General features: G+C 39.3%; 1 protein-coding gene across 2 annotated transcripts in view; it reads right to left on the reverse strand.

Moving 5' to 3' along the window:
* LOC101159094 (polyhomeotic-like protein 2) overlaps nt 1–16,460 on the reverse strand; it is a 29,794-nt gene extending 13,334 nt beyond the window's left edge. Inside the window, exons 1-7 of one of the 2 annotated variants that reach the window (XM_011475025.3) lie at nt 16,202–16,460; nt 6,717–7,092; nt 5,119–5,277; nt 4,922–4,999; nt 4,579–4,740; nt 4,186–4,320; nt 3,680–3,974 (exon numbers count right to left, since the gene is read on the reverse strand). In XM_011475025.3, coding sequence (XP_011473327.1) covers nt 3,680–3,974; nt 4,186–4,320; nt 4,579–4,740; nt 4,922–4,999; nt 5,119–5,277; nt 6,717–7,034 — 1,147 coding nt within the window. In that variant the 5' untranslated portion in view covers nt 7,035–7,092; nt 16,202–16,460. Of the gene's footprint in view, nt 1–3,679; nt 3,975–4,185; nt 4,321–4,578; nt 4,741–4,921; nt 5,000–5,118; nt 5,278–6,716; nt 7,093–9,026; nt 9,221–16,201 lie in introns of those variants that run through there. The other variant, XM_023954972.1, reaches the window with a different exon arrangement.
* Between the last annotated feature and the right edge of the window lie 2,092 nt (nt 16,461–18,552).

The following is an 18,552-nucleotide window of genomic DNA, read 5'->3' on the forward strand; positions in this document are numbered from 1 at the left end:
TAAAATAACTTTGATTTTATAACAACTTTTTAAAAGTTTTTTAGGGGAATTGCCATGGACATGTTTCAAGAAAAAAATTAAAGTGAAGTAAAGTTAATGAGGTGTTTTTGAAAGATAAAACTGACAGGTTAACCCTTGTGCTATCTTAGATGACTTACATCGACGTGTTCTCCCTACCATGACAAAGGTGGATAAAGGTGGAAAGATTTCATGTAATCCATGGACACCAGTGAAGATCACAAATCATTGAAGAAAAAAGGTTCAGAGCACTGTCTAGTGGGTCTAGATGACCCAACTCCCAACGTTAAAGTGCCTAGGAAAGCACAAGGGTTAAAAGTTACCATTTCAACCAACAACCTCAGTCACCAATTTATCTTGTAGGACAAGAGTTCACTTCCTGTTTGTTGGATAACTTTCTTATTCTCTTGCCCTCATCGGCCAACATTAAAAATCATGCTGTACTTGAGCAATAAAATAAAGTGTTAAAGTTGCAACTTTGCTTATAATAAGCAATTTGTGAACATGTCAGTCTAAACATCTTTGATTTTATTCTTAATACATTGTAAAGCTTCCGCTTCTCTAATAGTGGGTTTATGGAGGTGTATTAGTGTTATAGGGTCAAATTTCTTTAAAAAAAAAAAAAAACTAAAACAATGATTATTGTAAGCATTCCTTTGGTGGGACAGCGTACCTCCGAGCAAATGCAATTTTTACAACTGACACACTAAAACAAGCTCATTCAACATCTTAAAACTGTTAGCAATGTTTCAGGTGTCAATTTTAAATGAACTTTTAAAAACAGGAAGGGTGTTTTTGTTCAGAATCTCCATTAAAAGGGCTGAACTTTGTGGTGGACAACTTGTGTGTGAAAATGACGACTCCTTCAGGATGAAGCACTTCTTAAACTGACCGCAGTGAAGTGTAGGAGGGTTTTTATGGAAAATGTCTGTGCTATTCAGGAGGTGAAAACAATTAAATGACAAGACATAACTCCAAACCAGGATTATTTACTGTGCTCCCATTGATTACAATGTTACAGCCTGGTAAGGTACAAAAAGAAATTACCTTAATTTAGCATTCATCAACTAATTTAGATTTAGACTTTTATAAAAGTATTCGGTTCCAACACATTATCTCTCCTAATTCCATTTTAAACAGACTTGCTTCACAAATAAAACTAGACAAAAATATGTCAAAAGTTAACAAGCAACGGCCTGAGATAACTGGCAAAGAAAATTCAAAACTTTCAAACATGATATTTTCCGAAAAGTAAAATACTTAAACAACCTTACTCGGTTTACCCTTTTTTGCACGCGTGCATGCGTGGGTTTTCTCCGGGGACTCGGGCTTCCTCCCATCATCCAAAAACACGCTTCATAAGTAAATTGATTATTCTAAATTGTCCCTGGGTGTGAGTGTGAGAGTGCATGGATGTGTGATTGTGGCCCTGCGATGGACTGGCGACCTGTCCAGGGTGGCCCCTGCCTTCGCCCACAGTTGGCCGGGATAGACTCCGGCAGCCCCGTGACCCCGAAAGGGACAAAACGGGTTTAGAAGATGAATGAAAATCTTTTTTGTCCCTTTACATTTCAATGTTTTTATGTCAATTCCTGATGTTACTGAAGACTGTCAAAACTGCAGATCATTCTTTTTTTAAGAGATTTTAACCAGAGGGAGTTCAAACTGGTTAAAAAATAAACCCCAAATTCAAATGTGTGTACTTTGTGTTTTAAAAGTTTCTAACATACAATAAACACCTTTAAAATGACCAGAAAATACAATCATTGGCATTGAATGCCCCAAAAAGTATATATATTTATTCATATACTTTAAGTAATTTAAGAGAATAACTTTTTACCCGATTGCTTTTATCCACTAGTAGTTAAAGTTGATTATTGTATACAATTTAATTGTACTTTTACTTAAGAGGTCAGCTCCGCTTGCATGTGTTGTTTGAAGCAAAAGCTCTAAAACAGATTTTGTTCTGGAATCCCATTTTTCCATAAGTGTCATCCAGCATGTTAAAGGAGTATGGAGTCCCTCCCTGCATCGTTATGAACTAAAACACTTGTTAACTGAAACATATTCATCACTGTAGAAGCAGAGGTACCTCCTTCTAGTCCAGGACTCATATCTTGCCAAGTGAAACCCCTTTGAGACATTTTTTTGTGTCAGGCAGAAAATGTGAAATGTTATTTCACATTTCAAATGTGTGTTCATAATGACCCTGGCAGAGTCAAAATGATCCTAAACCTCTTGGAATTCTGTCAGTTCGCCCTGCAGCTTCCTTTACTCCTCATCAGTCGATTAGCCTCACAGCATCTCATGTGCACACCTGTCCCTTGTGGCTTGCTGCCATGGAAACCCAAGTTATTTTTTTCCCTTTCACTGAGACAGCAGGCAACTGGATTTTCAGCTTCCATTTGCCCCATTTTTTTACTGTATGTGAAGCATTTCTGAAACAAAGACGGAAACAGTTGTGCACTAACACGCTCTGATAATCCCGACTCCCCCTCATTTCTGCGAATGTGAGGGCTCAGAGACACACGCCCAAAGCTGCCAACCGCTGCATGCATCAACACCAGTTAAGCTGTCAAAGGTTTATAGCCATGTGCATACATGGCTGCTTTTTTACACGTTTGAACACAGTTTGCTTTATGAAATGCAATGTCTCATCCGGAAACACTCTAACCCAAAAACAAACTGGATTTAATTTGATGTAATCTACTTGTACTGCTGCCGCTGTACTCACACCCAATCTCCAGAAAAAAAGATGACTTTTAATTATGCAATAGATGTTCAAAAACGCCCCTGTGTGCCATTTTACCTACGAGTTCAGAAATGAACTGCTTTAGTTTCATCTCTCAGTGTCTGACTGGATTTGTGACACAAGCCTCAACATGTATGGAGTGAAAGCTCCTCAAAATATCAAGTGTGAATACATTCTCGTCTTATCTTTCCGCAAACACAACGGCACATTTCGGCCGTGTGTACGAAAGCGGCGTAAAAACTAGAATGATAGTTTGCTTACACTACACTTAAGCCTTGAGGAGTTATTGCTAAAGCAAACCAGGATTAGTGCCTGATCTTTACTGCAGGAGCTAAGCAATAGACCACTTACAGAGCTCAATCTTTGTCCCAACTGGAGTTTTCTCTGATCCCAATTAAAGCATTTTAGAATATTCGCAGCATTGGGAACCCCTGGTACGAAAAGATAAACTGGTGAGTAAATGCCAAGAAAGATTTTTAGACCAAGCTATGAGAGAGCTTCTTAAAGAAGACTTTCAAAACAATAATATACATTTATTTGGTAAAATAACCAATAACTTCAAGCCATTTAGCTGGAGTGGGTTTTTCCTCCATCCTGCTGTTGCATATAATATCTGAAAAAATGTATAAAACATATAAATATGGTGCCCATAAAATGATGCATGTGTACCACTCAAATTAGTACAACTTAAAAGGCAAACTGCATATTTATAAATTGCTTCTAGCTATTACATTTTCTGCCCTAAACGATGTCCCTATATGTGAATAGTGCTTTCTGCAAAGAGAAATTACTCACTTTGTTTACAAAATAGTTTTATGCCATCTATTTATCAGTTTTAAGACTAAATACTCATAACTTTACTCAATTACAGGGAAGTATTTTTTTTTGGTATGTTTAACGACCACTTACCAGGAGCGATGAGAGGCTGAGAGCTGACAGCAGAAACACTGCGGCTCATGTTTATAGCTCGGACCTCGGTAACAGCTACACTGTCCCCCTTCTTTCCTCCATCAGGGAGACCATCGGAGGTGCCGGCCTTGCCCCCGGAGGAGGACTGGGTCGCTTGGCTGGGATTCTTGACCAGTGAGGCAGGTTGAATGGGAACTGGATTCTGCTTCAGACTGAGAGCCTGCAAGGTCTGAGTCTGAGAGGAGGATGTGGTCGCCCCCTGCTGGCCACGTATAGCCAGATTCTGAACCTGATTCTATGGAGAGACATATATGGACATACTAAGGAATACAGAAGTTCATATAATTCTGTGCTTAAAATAGCAAGACATAAGAGAAACTGTTAATAAGGACACGTATTAAAGATTTAAGTACATAATTCAGGGTATCTTGATATCAAGGAACATAAACAAGAATATTAAGCACTTTGTGTTGTATATTATATAATGTAATGCAGAGAAAAGGTACCTGTGAGGAGGCCTGAGCAGAGCTGTCTGACTGCACAGCGGTTACTGTGGCAGCTGGCGTGAAGATGAGCTGTGGGGACAGAGGAACAGCCCGTCCCAGGTTCCTGGCCACCTGCACCAGGTTACTTTGCTGGGCCTGAATAGTACAAGGAGAATGAGAACCAGACAAACAAAAAAAGTTTATGGTTGAAGTTTGTTTTTTTGGCAATCTACCCAAGAGCTGAGAAAAAGAAAACATGGAGAACATTTTGGCGTTTAGTGTTGTTTGAACCAAAACAAGTCGGTAGCTGTGTTGAATTTCAGATCATTTACCTACACAATTTACAAGTAGGGTTGTGTTTACGCCCATGTGCAAGCTCATGTAAATGTGCCGGTGGCTGCGCTGTGCTCTCACCATCTGTGCACGCAGGTACATCTGTGCCTGGCTGGCTGTGAGGGTTGGACTGGATTGGCTGCCGAGCAGAACAGCCTGCTGGGAAATACTAGTGGGGGTGGAACTAATGCTCTGGGCCCGACTAATCAACTGAGCAGCCGCTGGGGAGGTGGTCAGGTTGATCTGTGGGGAGCAGATTAACCAGATTCCTTAAACATTTTTTTTTAATACTTGTGATTTCCATTCATGTCAACTCAGACCTTACAACATCAGACTTTTCGTTTCTGTTAAATGTTTCTAAACTCTATTAAAAAGTATGTTCGGCTATTGATAAGCCCAACTCAACCCCTTCTAGAAACCTTACCGTAGCCTGAGTGGACCCCGTCTGTTGAGATGAAGTGCCGTTCTGTGAAGAAGTTTGCCGGCCAGCCGCGATACTGGCCTGTCAAGAGAGCAGAGACAAACATGAGGGACAAATGTCAAACTGTAAACGTCTAAGGGTTATCAATAGTGGAAAACCTCATTCCTAAAGAGTGAGAATGAGAGTGACAGTTAGCTGACCTGCTGAACTGCAGCGAGGCTCTGCAGCTGGGCGGTGCTGAGGCTGTGCTGCTGCTGCAGAGCGGCAGTCTGCAGCATCAAATGCTGCTGCTGAGCGGCATACATCTGCTGGAGGTACTGAGCTGCTGTGTTTGGTTGTCTGTGAAACTGCTGAAGAACCTGAAAAAAAAATAATGTAAGTTAAACTTTCCGATTGAAAGCATTCAGCCTCTAGTGCTTTGTGTGCGTGTATCTGGAGTCAAAGCTTCCTTTTACAACGTGAACAAAAATAAAACTCAACAACACATCAACATAGTGATTTAATAAAAATGTAGAACGGCTGTTTAATAGTTTATATCAAGATTGAAAGAGAAAAAAAAACATTCCAACAAGGCTCTGAAGAGCCACCTTTATCTAACCTGGTGTGATCGGGATTCCTTTTGAACAGTTTATAGACTGAAACGTTACAAGCACTATGATATAGAACTCAGTCCTATGATGGGTAGACAATGAGTTTGAACTTTTCTTGACCTTTAGTTAGTTAGTTGAGCTGGGTGAAGAGTCATCACACAGACAGACTGAGAAATGAGCTTAAAAATGAGCTGAGCTGAATTAAACGCATAAAAGCAGCTCTCGCTGAGTGGAAGTGACCCTCAGTCTCGTATGATCAGAAAGCTGCTTGCAAGCAGAGAAATTTACCTTTTTGTTGATGAAAAATGAAAGGCTAAAAAAAAAAAAAAAGAGGGGGGACACAAACCAACAATAGCCCCGCTGTCAAAGGGCCAGCACGTAAAGGTTGAGTGGATTTCATTCTAGAGCCTGGATTATGGCTGTGTGTCAAATTGAGGATGTGATCTGTGAAATCATGGGCGACCCTGGACAAGGCTTAGACAAAGGTAGCACTGTTGGGTGAGGTGTGTCTCTCCTGAACTGAAGGTTTGCCCTAAATCAGCTCAAACATCGAATATCTTTGCCACCATTCCTATTTCCGCTTATTTTCGTTCATGCACAGAGAATGCAGGAGTAAAGCACTTCAACACAAATCCTTTAAAGTCAACACCTCAGTTTATCAGAAGGAAAAAAGAATCAACTCTGTCATCAACTTTCTTAAAATAAAATACCTATTCTTTTGAAAACAAACGTTAGTGGAGGTTTTCTGTGTAGGGCTGGAAGCACAGCCTAAAGTAAAGATACTAAAAAACACAAAAAGATTCTTTCAACTTCCATCAACTCCAACAGGTAAAGTAAGTGTGCTGCTCTTTGATGTGGCCTTACATGTGTTATTTAACCTCACCATTTCGGGTAACATCACAAATGTGAGTGTTTTACTGTGGCAATGTTCTTAAGGTAATGCAGGCCACATGCTGATTTGGTTTAAAGTTAGCTTGAGCTTGAAGCAGGCAATTATCAACTAATAATCCTAAATGAACTAGAATACCTGAAAACTACAGACCAGAGCTGCATTACAGTCTTTCCATGTTTTGTCAAAAGCACTTCCTGTTCCCATAACAAAAGAAAAATCTAAGGTTCCCACCCCATCAGATTAAAAATGTTGCACACAAACCTTATTCTAAAAAACAAAACAAAAACAAAGTCTCTGCTAAGTTCCAGACACTCACCTGTACCGTCTGCCTGTCAGGTATTCCACTGTAAACGGATATCTGGGGCATCGCTTGCCTTCCTACTGTAGTGCTACTGTTGACACTGCTGCTAGTGTTACTACTACTAGTAGTAGTAGTACTACTACTGCTACTAGCAGATGTAGCAGAAGCAACAGTAGTGGCATTAGAGGTACAGCTAGTGCTAACAGACGAGTTGCTGGCAGAATTGGTGGTGGTGGAGGAGGAAGATGAGGAGGAGGGGGTGGTGGCTGTGGTGGTGGAAAGGGTCCCAGTACTGTTGGCGGTGGAGGCAGGGGCCCCGGGTTCACTCTCCATGGTGCCCTCTGCTCTTCTCACCTTTGACCCCCGGCTCTTCTGAATGGCTCTCCTGTGCCTTGAACGGGAGAAAAAGAAAAGAGGATAAGGCAAGACCACGGAGCACATGTGACACACTGGCTAAACAGGTTCCAGCGCAGCAGAAAATGACAGGAAGCAGCAGCAACTGGAAAAACAACACAGCAGGTTAAATAAAAAGGATAAGAATCAATAAAGTGGAAGGAACAAAATATAAAGTCACAAAAAAGAAAATTACAGTTCGTGATTAAATGACAAAAAAAAAACAGATCTGTCATGTAAACATGTATATACATGTTTACATGTATATATTATTTGTGATTATCGCATTTCTCCTAAATTGCTTCTACTGGTCTTGCTGAACTGGTTATGTTCACTGACACTTCCTGTTTTGTCTTTTTTTGTTGTCATTTTTAGGGGGGGGGGGCATTAAAGACCAATCAAGTATCAGTATATCCCCCCCCCCAAACAAGAGCTTTTTAAAGCTGGTCTCCTCATTTGCATAGGAGGAAAGAGGTTCAGAGGGGCACATACGTGATGCGATGTAAAGTGGGAAAAAGGAGGAAACTTTGGGGTTTCTTTTTTGTTTTTTTAATTTAGAGCATAAATATGTTTTATGTTTGAAATTATGCAAACAAATGTCAAAAGGACTGAATTAACCTTTATTTTGAAAGAACAGAAAATCAGTATCAGACCCAATCAAATCCTGACTGGTCTCAAGAGGGAAATGCAATTAATGAGTGTGGGTGGAGGATGGGGTTTTTTGGGAAGGTTTCAGCTCAAATCCGTTTAAAAAAAAAAAAAAAAAAGGAGAAGGTGAAGGTGAAACGGTTAGCCTTAAGGTTAGAGGTGATCGCATTAAGTTATAGTGCCCATAAGGGGAAGGGAGCAAGTGTTAAGTATTAGCTGAGAGTGCTGGTTAAGGAATTAAATGGACTGGAGTGGAATAAGGGAGTGATGAAAGTAATTCAATAAGGAGGAATGCTACAGCGCGATTGCAATCCTTAAACTATTGCCTCCTCTTCCTCCTAATCATCGTTACTGTTGAGAAGATTAGTGGCTTTGGATAAAACTCTACAGCTCACTTATGCTACAAAGGAGACCCGGAACTGATGTGGGGTCCCACTGCTTCACACGTTAGCTAGAGATTAATAGTCCAAATAATCCTTTTATAAAAACATTACCATTACCCTAAAAATCTTTGTTTGCATCTTTTTATGAACATTATTTAAAAAAAGAAAAAGATAGTATGAAACAAAAAATACAAAGCTTTCAAAATTAGATCTGTATGATATTAAAAAAAGTGAGAAAGGAGAAACAAAAAACCATCACTGCCAAAACCTGCAAGTCTGTCTGTCTGTCTGTCTGTCTGTCTTGTATGCAACCATTTGCCTATATCCAGCAGTGAGTATTGGTTTCTTGTGTTTGTAAAGGGGAGGGAATCCCCTCTGGTAATGATGGCTTAAACCCTCGTCTCTGTGTAGAGTCAGACATCCATTAGTGAAGGGTGCAATGGAAAACAGCCACAACTCAAATCATGACTCTTCACCTGCAATCTGGCCCAGTTCGTTACTTGCATAGTTGACACTAAAATGCTGCAATGAAAATAACAAAACGCAACGAATAAAACAACAAAAACACACCATCCTACACGTTTATATGGATCTGCCTGACGAGCAGAATGATAAAAGCCATAAAGAGCCTATCAGACAGACTGGCTGGCACTACAGAGCTGACATCATAATAAGAAAGTGCAGGAGCCTCCGTCAGGGTCAGTCGTTCAGCCTACATACGGTCACATGACCCACATTCAAACAGCCCATGAATGACCCGGTCAGCTTCTCTGAATTGAGGTCTGACTTGTTTTTTATATCCAGCAGCCGAAAAAATGTCTATGTGCAAATGTGTATCATTTTCTAGCAAGGGGCGCTCTGCTTCTGAGACAAAGCCCCAACACATCCCGATGCTCCCTACCTCCTCCGACAGCCCCGTGATGCAGGGGTATGATGCCCCATCCCCCGGGAGCGTGTGGTCCTCCTGCAGGATGCTGCTCCTCTTTGTCTCCCTGACTGAGTGGCAGGCTGCGGCTGGAGGACTGCGTGAATGAGTGAGCGTGTACGAGGGTGAATCTGTGCTGTATTCAAACCCCCAGCCCCTCTTGTCTACCCCCAACACACCGCCGTACCAGTATTAACAACATAGTCTACCAACCAGGCCATGGCCTGCCTCCTGATTATGTGGTTACCTAGCAACAACCAATAGGGTGTCTATAGAATCCCCATGCAGAGCAGCACTTTGATTGGACAATAGGATGCTCACTAATGAATATGATGGAAATGATTTTACCGTTTCTCTCCTCCCCCTCTGATGCTTCCTGACTACTAATTTTCTTTAAGCATAGAGCTTTATACTTTATACAAGCAAAAAAGCAATAACCATGTTTAAAGGTAAACTAGAAGTATACTCAAAGTATAACAGAAAAGATCACTTTCGTTTTCAAGATGAATGTGAATTGCGTGTTAAACAAAGAATAATGGCACCGTTTTGGTTTGTTTCAACCCATTAACAAGCCTGACTGGTCTGACTGGATGAAGCCATTTTAGGTATTCTCTGGTTTAAAATTGCATTGATTTGGATCAATCAAGTATGACTCCCATTGATTATCATCTTCTCATTAGCATATAGAGTAGCTGGAGATCCAGCCAGCAATGGAAATCACACCTGGAATACAAAACTGCACAGAATGCAAAACTAAAAGAAGTAAAAAAATATTTAAAAAAAGGAGGGGGGGGTGTATCTGTAACTGTTAAATGATAAAACAAAAAATAAGGACCTAGCATAAAAAAAGACATACAATTAAAACATTTTTACTAAACCAGAATTTCAAAACTTCACCAAGACCTAATTTACCAATAAGTCAAAAAACGATTTAAAGTTAAAAAAAAATTTTTTTTAAACTGTTGAGGATAGGTAATCAAATAAGACTTTTTCTGTACCTTTGTTTTTTACTGTCTAGTATTATGGTCCATCAAATGGTCTAATCCATTTTAGGGTTTTACTACCTACCGGTACTTATTGTTGTGAGTGGCAGGCAAATAAAGTAGTTAAACTCCCACTCCAATCATCTTTTGATCCATTTTCCAAACGTTCCCAGTGGTCATTTAATCATGACTTTGCCATTTTTACCAAAAATCGTTTGTAGAATAGCCTCTGGAGAGCGGCAGTATTCATTATAAATTTGCCTCAGAGTTGTGGGCGGGACTTTTGGCGTGATGTAAGGCTGCGTCCACTTCCCATTATTCCTTCCTTTATACTCTCTCCCACTAGCTTACAGCCCCTCACAACACCAAGCTAACATTAGCAGTGCCATAAAAATAGAGAGCATTATCCAGACGTCCAGATTTGAGTCAGGTGCCAGCCAGGACGAGGAAAACGACATGGATCAAGTGGATGCATCGGAATGAAACAGAACAGAGAGCTTGTAGCCCGCCAACTGCAGTTTAGCAGTATGCTTAAAAGCTACAAGAGTTTTCAAACTATATTTTTTCACCTGCTTCAACACGATTTGAATTAGGAAAAGAAATACTCAGAATTGCAGCTTTAGTCTTAAATTTTCTTCATATATATCCATGAAAATTGCTAAAAATGCCACCTTAAAAACACCAACAACACAACTTGGTATCTTTAAACACTTTGCAGTGTAGGAAGTGAGGTCCCCATCCCCAAAGATTTGTTTTTTCCAGATTAATCTTTTCTTTTCTTGAAGTACAGTACAGATCAAAAGAGAATGCCAAGAGTGTGCAAAGCAGTAATCAAAGCAAAAGGTGGCTACTTTGATGAACCTAGAATATGACACCATCACATATCACCCTTTTTTGTTATGTATATAATTGCACATGTGTTAATTCATAGTTCTGATGCCTCCAGTGTGAAAACTCTTTGAATGAGGAGGTGTGTCCAAACTTTTGGTCTGTACTGTATAAACAACCCAAGTAGACTTTCTTTTTATCACTGAGTTGTGTGCTCCAAGTGTGGTACTCCTGTTCTCCATAACAATTGGTCTCTTCTTTAAAAGCTGATTGTTGGGAAGTGTGAGTAAACCAAGGTGCAGCAGGTAAGCCTCAGCTGGTTTGTAAAAATAGTTAGAGGCAAAGATTTAGTGGTTGTATTATCATGGGGCAAAAGGACAGGCAAGTTGAAAGGTTGTTGCAAAACAGCCAGCAAATTCAAACGACACGGTGTCTACAACCGTGTTGTAGGGGCGGCAGTGGAGCAAGCGGTAGGCCCTCTGATCGGATGATTGCAGGTTTGATTCCCGCCTTGCCCACCCATGTGTGGAAGTGTCCCTGGGCAAGGCGGGAATCAAACCTTGCCTCTGGTGGAAGGTTGGCGCCAGTGTTCGGCAGCGGAGCCGCCACCAGTGTGTGAATGTGTGTGTGAAAGGGGTGAATGGGTTTGTGACTGTAACGCGTTTGGGCCTGCGAGGAAAGTAGAAAAGCGCTATACAAGTATACGCCATTTACCATTTACAACAAGGTCATTGTGGCTGTACAGTTAAAGAACAACATCTTTTAGTGCAAATGGTCCAAACCAACCATAGATTTTTATTTTATGTATTTAATAAGAAAATTTCAATACTGTACCAACATTATTTTGTACCCTGATTAGTAGTGTCGTACGAAAGAAAGTCATTACAAATTCTCCCCAAAGTCAATACTATAACTCTGACAACAAAAAAGACTGAACGATAGAATCTGAACAGAGTTAAAAAAAAGGCACACCATCAAAGCCTGTTGTAGAGGGAAATGATTAGTCGGTAACACAATGACATGCCCCAGCGCCTTATAGTCCACCACAATTTACTCCATTTCAAAGCAATTTGGACTAAAATATGAAGCTTTCTTGACTGCATAAATCCGGTTAAAAATGTCGGTGTGTGTTATGTGTCATACCATCGAACAACTTTGTCATCTCTGCAAGTTCAAAGAAGAAATGCCTGACAGCAAGAAAAAGTGTGAAAATTAGAACTAACTGAATCCTTGGACTGACTACTGAGACAAGGCAGAAACTATTATAAACTGAACTTAAACAAATTCTTACTCTTCACAAAGATATAAAAAATAATTTATTAAAGTTTTTTTAAACAAAATAATCAGTGCGTCAGAACAACTAATCTCAAAAAAGACATTTGACATGACATTTGTCACATTCATGTGTTTTGTGACGTAAATAAATTGTCAGATTACCGTAACTAAAAAGTAAAAATGACATTTTTTTTTTAAATCAGCTGTTTATTTGGTTAGATTTCAAATTTCTGAAATATTGCTCATCTCTTTTGGTGGATCGGCTTATTGGTTTGATTCAACAAAACTTTGACCTTGCTTTGTGCTCATCAGAGCCACTTTCTAAAAAATGTTGAGGTGGGTGGGCGGAGTAAAATCCAGTCAATATGGCCGACTCATTTCAAGCGTTTTTTCTTTTAATCATTCACCACCCTCTGGATGACGTCAAACATTCTCTGTGCAGAATGGTTGAAAGAGATCCCAAAGCAGCTCTGGTCATGTCTCCATAATTGAGTCATCTGACTCGGTGGGACACCGCCACGCACAGCTGAGTAGACCAGAACAAAGAGGGCCTGGCTGTGTTCCAGGTCAAATGTAGCGAGTGTTTGCACAATTCCAGGGCAGAAGACATCACACTGTGAACAAAACCATTTGACTCTTCAAAGGCCTGGTGGAAATGTTGTTACTCTGATCAACTGATTATCATTTTTTAGCAAATGTAGGGGATGCAAACAGAAAACTATAGCAACAGAGAGGAGGCAACTATACTGAGAAGAGGGAGAAGATTTTCTTTGCTGATCTATAAATACCACAAGTTGATAGTTTTGGCAAAGCAAGAAGATTACCAGCATGTTTCAATTTAGATTTCTCCATCAAAGCATTCTCTCAGGCATCTCTTCAACACACACATAGAAGAAAATGAGGTCAAATTTGAGCAGCGGCACATGAACTTATATTTACACAGCTGACATTAGGCTAGTGACACCCCCAGGACAGAACGTAAACACTCCATTTTGGCTCCTATTAATTGCTTATTTCTTTATTTTCTTTAAAAAAATGTAAAAGAAAAATTAAAAAAAAAATCAAAATTTAAGGTCAACAATTATGTAAATCAACCAAATAATAACTACAAAGAGAAACAAACAACTACTTTAGAGGACTAAAAATGTCAATAGAATATATATACATTTTTGTCAATATATATATTTCTTTCATTGTGTTGTTTTGGAATAGTTTTCAAGAGATATTCAGATTTCTAAAGCTGATCTATTAAAAATAATTAACATTTCAAGTGTTTGCAAATAAAGGGAAATAATTTTGTTTGAGAGAGACACACTACTTGTATAATGGATTTAACTACCTTTTTTTTACTTTTCTGAAAACAACTGTTGGTAAATTGTTAGAAATTATATTTAAAAAAAACATTGCAAACTTTCTGGTGACCATTAGGTAAGAGCCAAAGCAGTCCTACATGGGCTTCTTTTGCACATTTGCATGCGAGTCTAAATACACAGCCTATAGTGAAACATCAGACAGTTGAGCTCTCCATTATAAGCCTCATGGACGACATTACAAGTGAATAAAATGTGGGTCTGGACAAACAAACGCTGTGTCCATCTGTTATGTAAATGAAGATCTCTCAATGAAACATTGGACACATGTGTGCATCTCCCCGTCTTGTGAAAACACACAAATCTGCTTTGAATAAAAACAACAAATCACACAAAAAATGGTTTGAATAACAGCTAATGCCATTAGATCAGGGGCCAACAACAAGAACAGCAGGATTTCTTTTTGAAAGAGATTACTATTTAATTCATTCATCTTCTTCAGTTTGTCCCTTTCTGAGTAACGGGGCTGCTGGAGCCTATCCCGGCCACTTATGGGCAAAGGCAGGGGACACTCTGAACAGGTCGCCAGTCCATAGCAGGGTCACACATATCACACACACCCATACACTCTCACATTCACAATTTGGAGTGACCAATTAACCTATGGAGCATGTTTTTGGACAGTGGGAGGAAGCCGGAGTCCCCGGAGTAACCCACGCATGCACAGGGAGAACATGCAAACTCCATACAGAAAGGTCCCCCATTGTTGTTCTGTTTCAGGTCAGGCTAGCAGAAAGTTATTAGCACAGAGCTGAAATGGGGTTTATCTGCTGAGAGAAGTCTTCTAAATCCAGAGGTACCACGGGCAAAACCACCCAGCATTAAAGTCTCAACGTTGAACTTTGTAAGCTATTGAGCAGAAAATATGAAATGAATTGGATCCAGTTTGAGAGCTGAGGATTCCCAATCCAGAAAGAAAAGGGCTGACTTTTATGAGTCAACAGAAAAAGAAAAATCAAAATGAAAAGGTTGCACTTATCAGATTTTTGTGGAGTTATTAGTTCAGTGGAGTTCCACTGATGGGAAAATAAAAAGTTGGAAGAACGGTTTCAGAGCTTTGAGTATACCGGTACTCGGCTTTGTGTACCAGCACGTTTAAATGAGACCGATTTTTTGGAGCATGAAAGAACACAAGAAATAAGAAAACAAAAAAATCATGAGCATGAATATATCCAAGAACTCAAGTTGGCAATATATTTTAGGGCCAACAATAACAATAACCAGAGAAGATGAACTTTATCAAGGCTAAATAATGTATGATTTAATACCCCATTTAAATGACATATACATCTGACATTTATAAATGAAGGCAATCTAAATGGCGTATACTTATATAGCGCTTCTCTACCTACAAGGACAAAGCGCTTTACAGTCCCATTCACCCAGTCACACACACATTCACACACTGGTGGTGGCTCCGCTGCCGAACACAGGCGCCCGCCTACCACCAGAGGCAAGTTGGGGTTCAGCGTCTTGCCCAAGGACGCATCGACTCATGGGCGTACAAGGCGGGAATCGAACCTGCAATCTTACAATCTATACAGACTTTAGGACAAAGTCTGTCTGACATAAATGATGTAGGGCTGCACAATATGACGAAAACTCGCAATTTGCGATATTAGTGATCAATATTGCGATGAGAAAATAACTTGCGGTACATGAACAAATAGTAACACTTCTTCTGTGTTGCTGTCAGCAGTAAAAACTGATAAACATGCCTACAGTGCCCTCTAGTGGTTGTTAGTGGGACACAACCGCTAAAGGGCAAGCGGCTGCGAATGGGAAAATTAAATTTATGAGTCAAGATCGATCGATTACATAAAAGTCCCTCTTGAGTTTCAGCCAAGAAAACACAACTTAAATACTGAAACGTATGGTATGTAATTCTAATACACGGCCCTATCAAACTACTGACCCCTACCTAGCTTCAATGGGGAATACATATTTAACCACTTGTATTTATCCTCAATCTTGAATGAAAGTTAAGTATACAAAAAAACAAGATTTCTTTCAAGTACAATTTTGTTTGCAACTTTTTTTATAAATGCTAGTTGTTTTAGTACAAGCGGCTGAAAACAAAAACATGAATTTCCTTTTGCTGCAGTAAATCTTTTTCAGTCTCAGTGACCTATTCATCCATTCAAACTCTCCTCCATTCCCTTAAAAGCGATGACCTTCATCTTTCAAACACTCTGATGTTTAAAAGTTCGCGACCTGTTGCCACAAAGTTCCCAAAGGGGATTCAGCACCTGACCTGCATTCATCAACATTTCAGAAGTGAACTAACGAGGCAAAACAGAGTCTGGTTCAATTTAAAGCAGTGTAGTTCAGCTGTTCATAACAAACAACGCATTTAAACGGCTCCACACCACCACGCGCTCACTTACGTGCAGAACTGAATCCAAATCACATAAACAAGGAGCTAAAGCTAGCTACACTTCAAATGCAATCATTGATCACAGGCGCCTTTTTCTTGTCGTTGATAAGCGTGTTATCGATTAAGTAAAGTTGTGATATGAGCTTAGCAGAAAAAGCTAGACGTGAATCATGCATGCTTCACCTTTGGGGCCCCGTGGACATTAGCTTCTAGGGCCGATTAACCTCTCACGTTCCGACTAAACACAAACACGTTGTAGTGACTGACAACGAGCCAAGCAACATAACCGATGCAGACTGGCAACATATGTCACTTTACCCTTTTCCAAGCCCTCGTAGTCTTGTTCCTCCTTGTGGCCGAGCTTCCTTGGTGCTGCTCCAACACCAACAACATGTATCTGTGGACGGTGGCTCGCAGCGCCCAACACACTCGGTTCGGAGTAGCAGCAGCAGAGCAAGAGAGGAGGTGGGTCGAGGCAACGCTCTTGATTTGCATTCCAATGTGGTGACGTCAAAGAAACTTAGCCAATAGACATCGAATGTAATTTCAGTCCCGCCTCTTCAGCTGTCAATCATTAGCACCCCTCCCCGTACAGAGCGGCTGGCCTGTCAAATTGCTAGAGCTGTCCTGATCTCCATAGTAACAGTGGGGTTGTGGTTCCTGCACGCGCCCCTTATATGCTAATGCTAATGCGTGCTGCTAAAAGAACTTTAAACGCACGTTGTGGATTCCCCCCCCACCTTTTAATTAAAGTTCAGTTCTCAATTGACATTTCAAATTGCAACTTAGAATTCAGTATGACAATTAGTCTTCAAATTCACATGTATAAAAATCAACAGCATTTTGAATTGTCGTGGGTTTTTACTAGCATAATTCAAATAAAATGCATTTTACAATTTCCCAATCAAAGTTATAAATTGGTCATGCATTTTAAAAATGCATTTTGAAAGGAACAATTCGGTATTTTAAAATGGCAATTAAATTCCTTTGTTTGTTTTTAAGTCATTTAATTAAAATATAATTAATTCATTTAATTAAAATTACTGAATTAAATTTTCATTTTTATTCATTCATTCATTCATTCATTCATTCATTCATTTAAAAGTAACATAAAAGCGATTGCATTTTTATGTGCCATAGTGTTTATGTGTCAAAATGCAAAAGTTTGTTTTTTGTTGTTTCTGCATTCTTGACCCTAGCAATCGTACTCAAAGCCATAGTTAGTCTTAAAGTTATCTTCATATTATCTACAATGTAGTGGCATACAGAGAAAGGACTGAAGATTTAAAATTTAATCAAAAGACTTTTACACAAATGTATGTCACTAAGCAGCCAATTTACTGATTTGGCAGAAATTGTCGTTTTAAAATGTCTAAATTGTCTAAATTTTCTATTGTAAGCTATATAATGTAAAATAAACTTAACATTTTATTGTTTTGGTTGCAAGCATTTCTATCCAAAAACTAAAAAATATTACAATCCTATTTTTACTGATAATGTTTATTCCCTTTATTCTTTTCTTTTAGACACAAAATCTATCATTTGTTGACGAGGAGCTTGTTTTTTTCTTCTTTATAGGAAGAAAAATTCAATTTTTAGTCCACAATTCTTTTTGAGAATGTTCTTCTTTATACTAAATAAACTGCATTTGTCTTTGTGGTTGTCTGCTTCATTTATTCCACTCATAAGACCACAAGCATAACATTTGTAATGTGCATCCAGATGGAAAGAACCCAACATGGAGCACGATGAATTTCTAATGTTTTAGTGAGTAGCTATTGTGTTGGCAGTAATATAAGGAGGGGGGACATTCAAATAGCCTTCAAATACTGAATAATTTATCAGAATATGATTTATCCAGTTGGCCCTTGAGTTAATTATATGCTGTTTCATTACTCCCCTGATACCTTGCCTGCAGCATCAGTATGAACGCAGTAGAGTTCCGGTAACAGTGTTTATACCCTGGGGACACTTTATGGGCTCACAGTCAGGCGGATTGGTGCATGATATTAATGCTGTGGCAGAGGTAGCTACTGAATTCAGCTGCTCAGCCGGACTGGAACGTCTCTTCCAAGAGACGTTGAGACAGAATTATGGATTGGATAATGCGCTTTCCATTTCAATAAACACAGGGATTCAATGTGGAGGGTTTGCTGGAGTTAAAGCTTTAGACACAGATCAAGTCAGTGAAAGCACAGAGTCAATCGTTCAAATATTGTTTTAACTTCATAAATGGAGAGACCTTTCAAAGCTATAATATATGCACATTGTAGAAAAGGGAAAATGTTTTTATTAGAATTTTTATTTCTTTTTAAAATGAATTTTTAGTTAAACTTCAGTTCAACGAGACAAACATCATTTCAATGAACTGAAGCCTTTAGATTTTGTAGCGTAACCCTACACAACAGACTCTTTAATGTATAATTTGTGTCACTTTTCATCTGCAGATGTCTGATTTTTTTTAGCCTCACTAAAAAAAAAACTATTTGTTTATTGTAATTAATAAATGAAGATTGCTAAAAACATTCAAAAATTAAATTTCCTGGCAAAATCCAAGACTTGGACCTTAGTTACCTTCAGGTGTCACTGTTCTCTTAGTTTCCATCCTTCACTGTATCTACCTTTCACACACAACATTACTACAAATTGAATGTGGAAACATCTAAAGA

This window comes from Oryzias latipes, chromosome 5 (assembly GCF_002234675.1).
Source record: "Oryzias latipes chromosome 5, ASM223467v1".
Lineage (NCBI taxonomy): Eukaryota > Metazoa > Chordata > Actinopteri > Beloniformes > Adrianichthyidae > Oryzias > Oryzias latipes.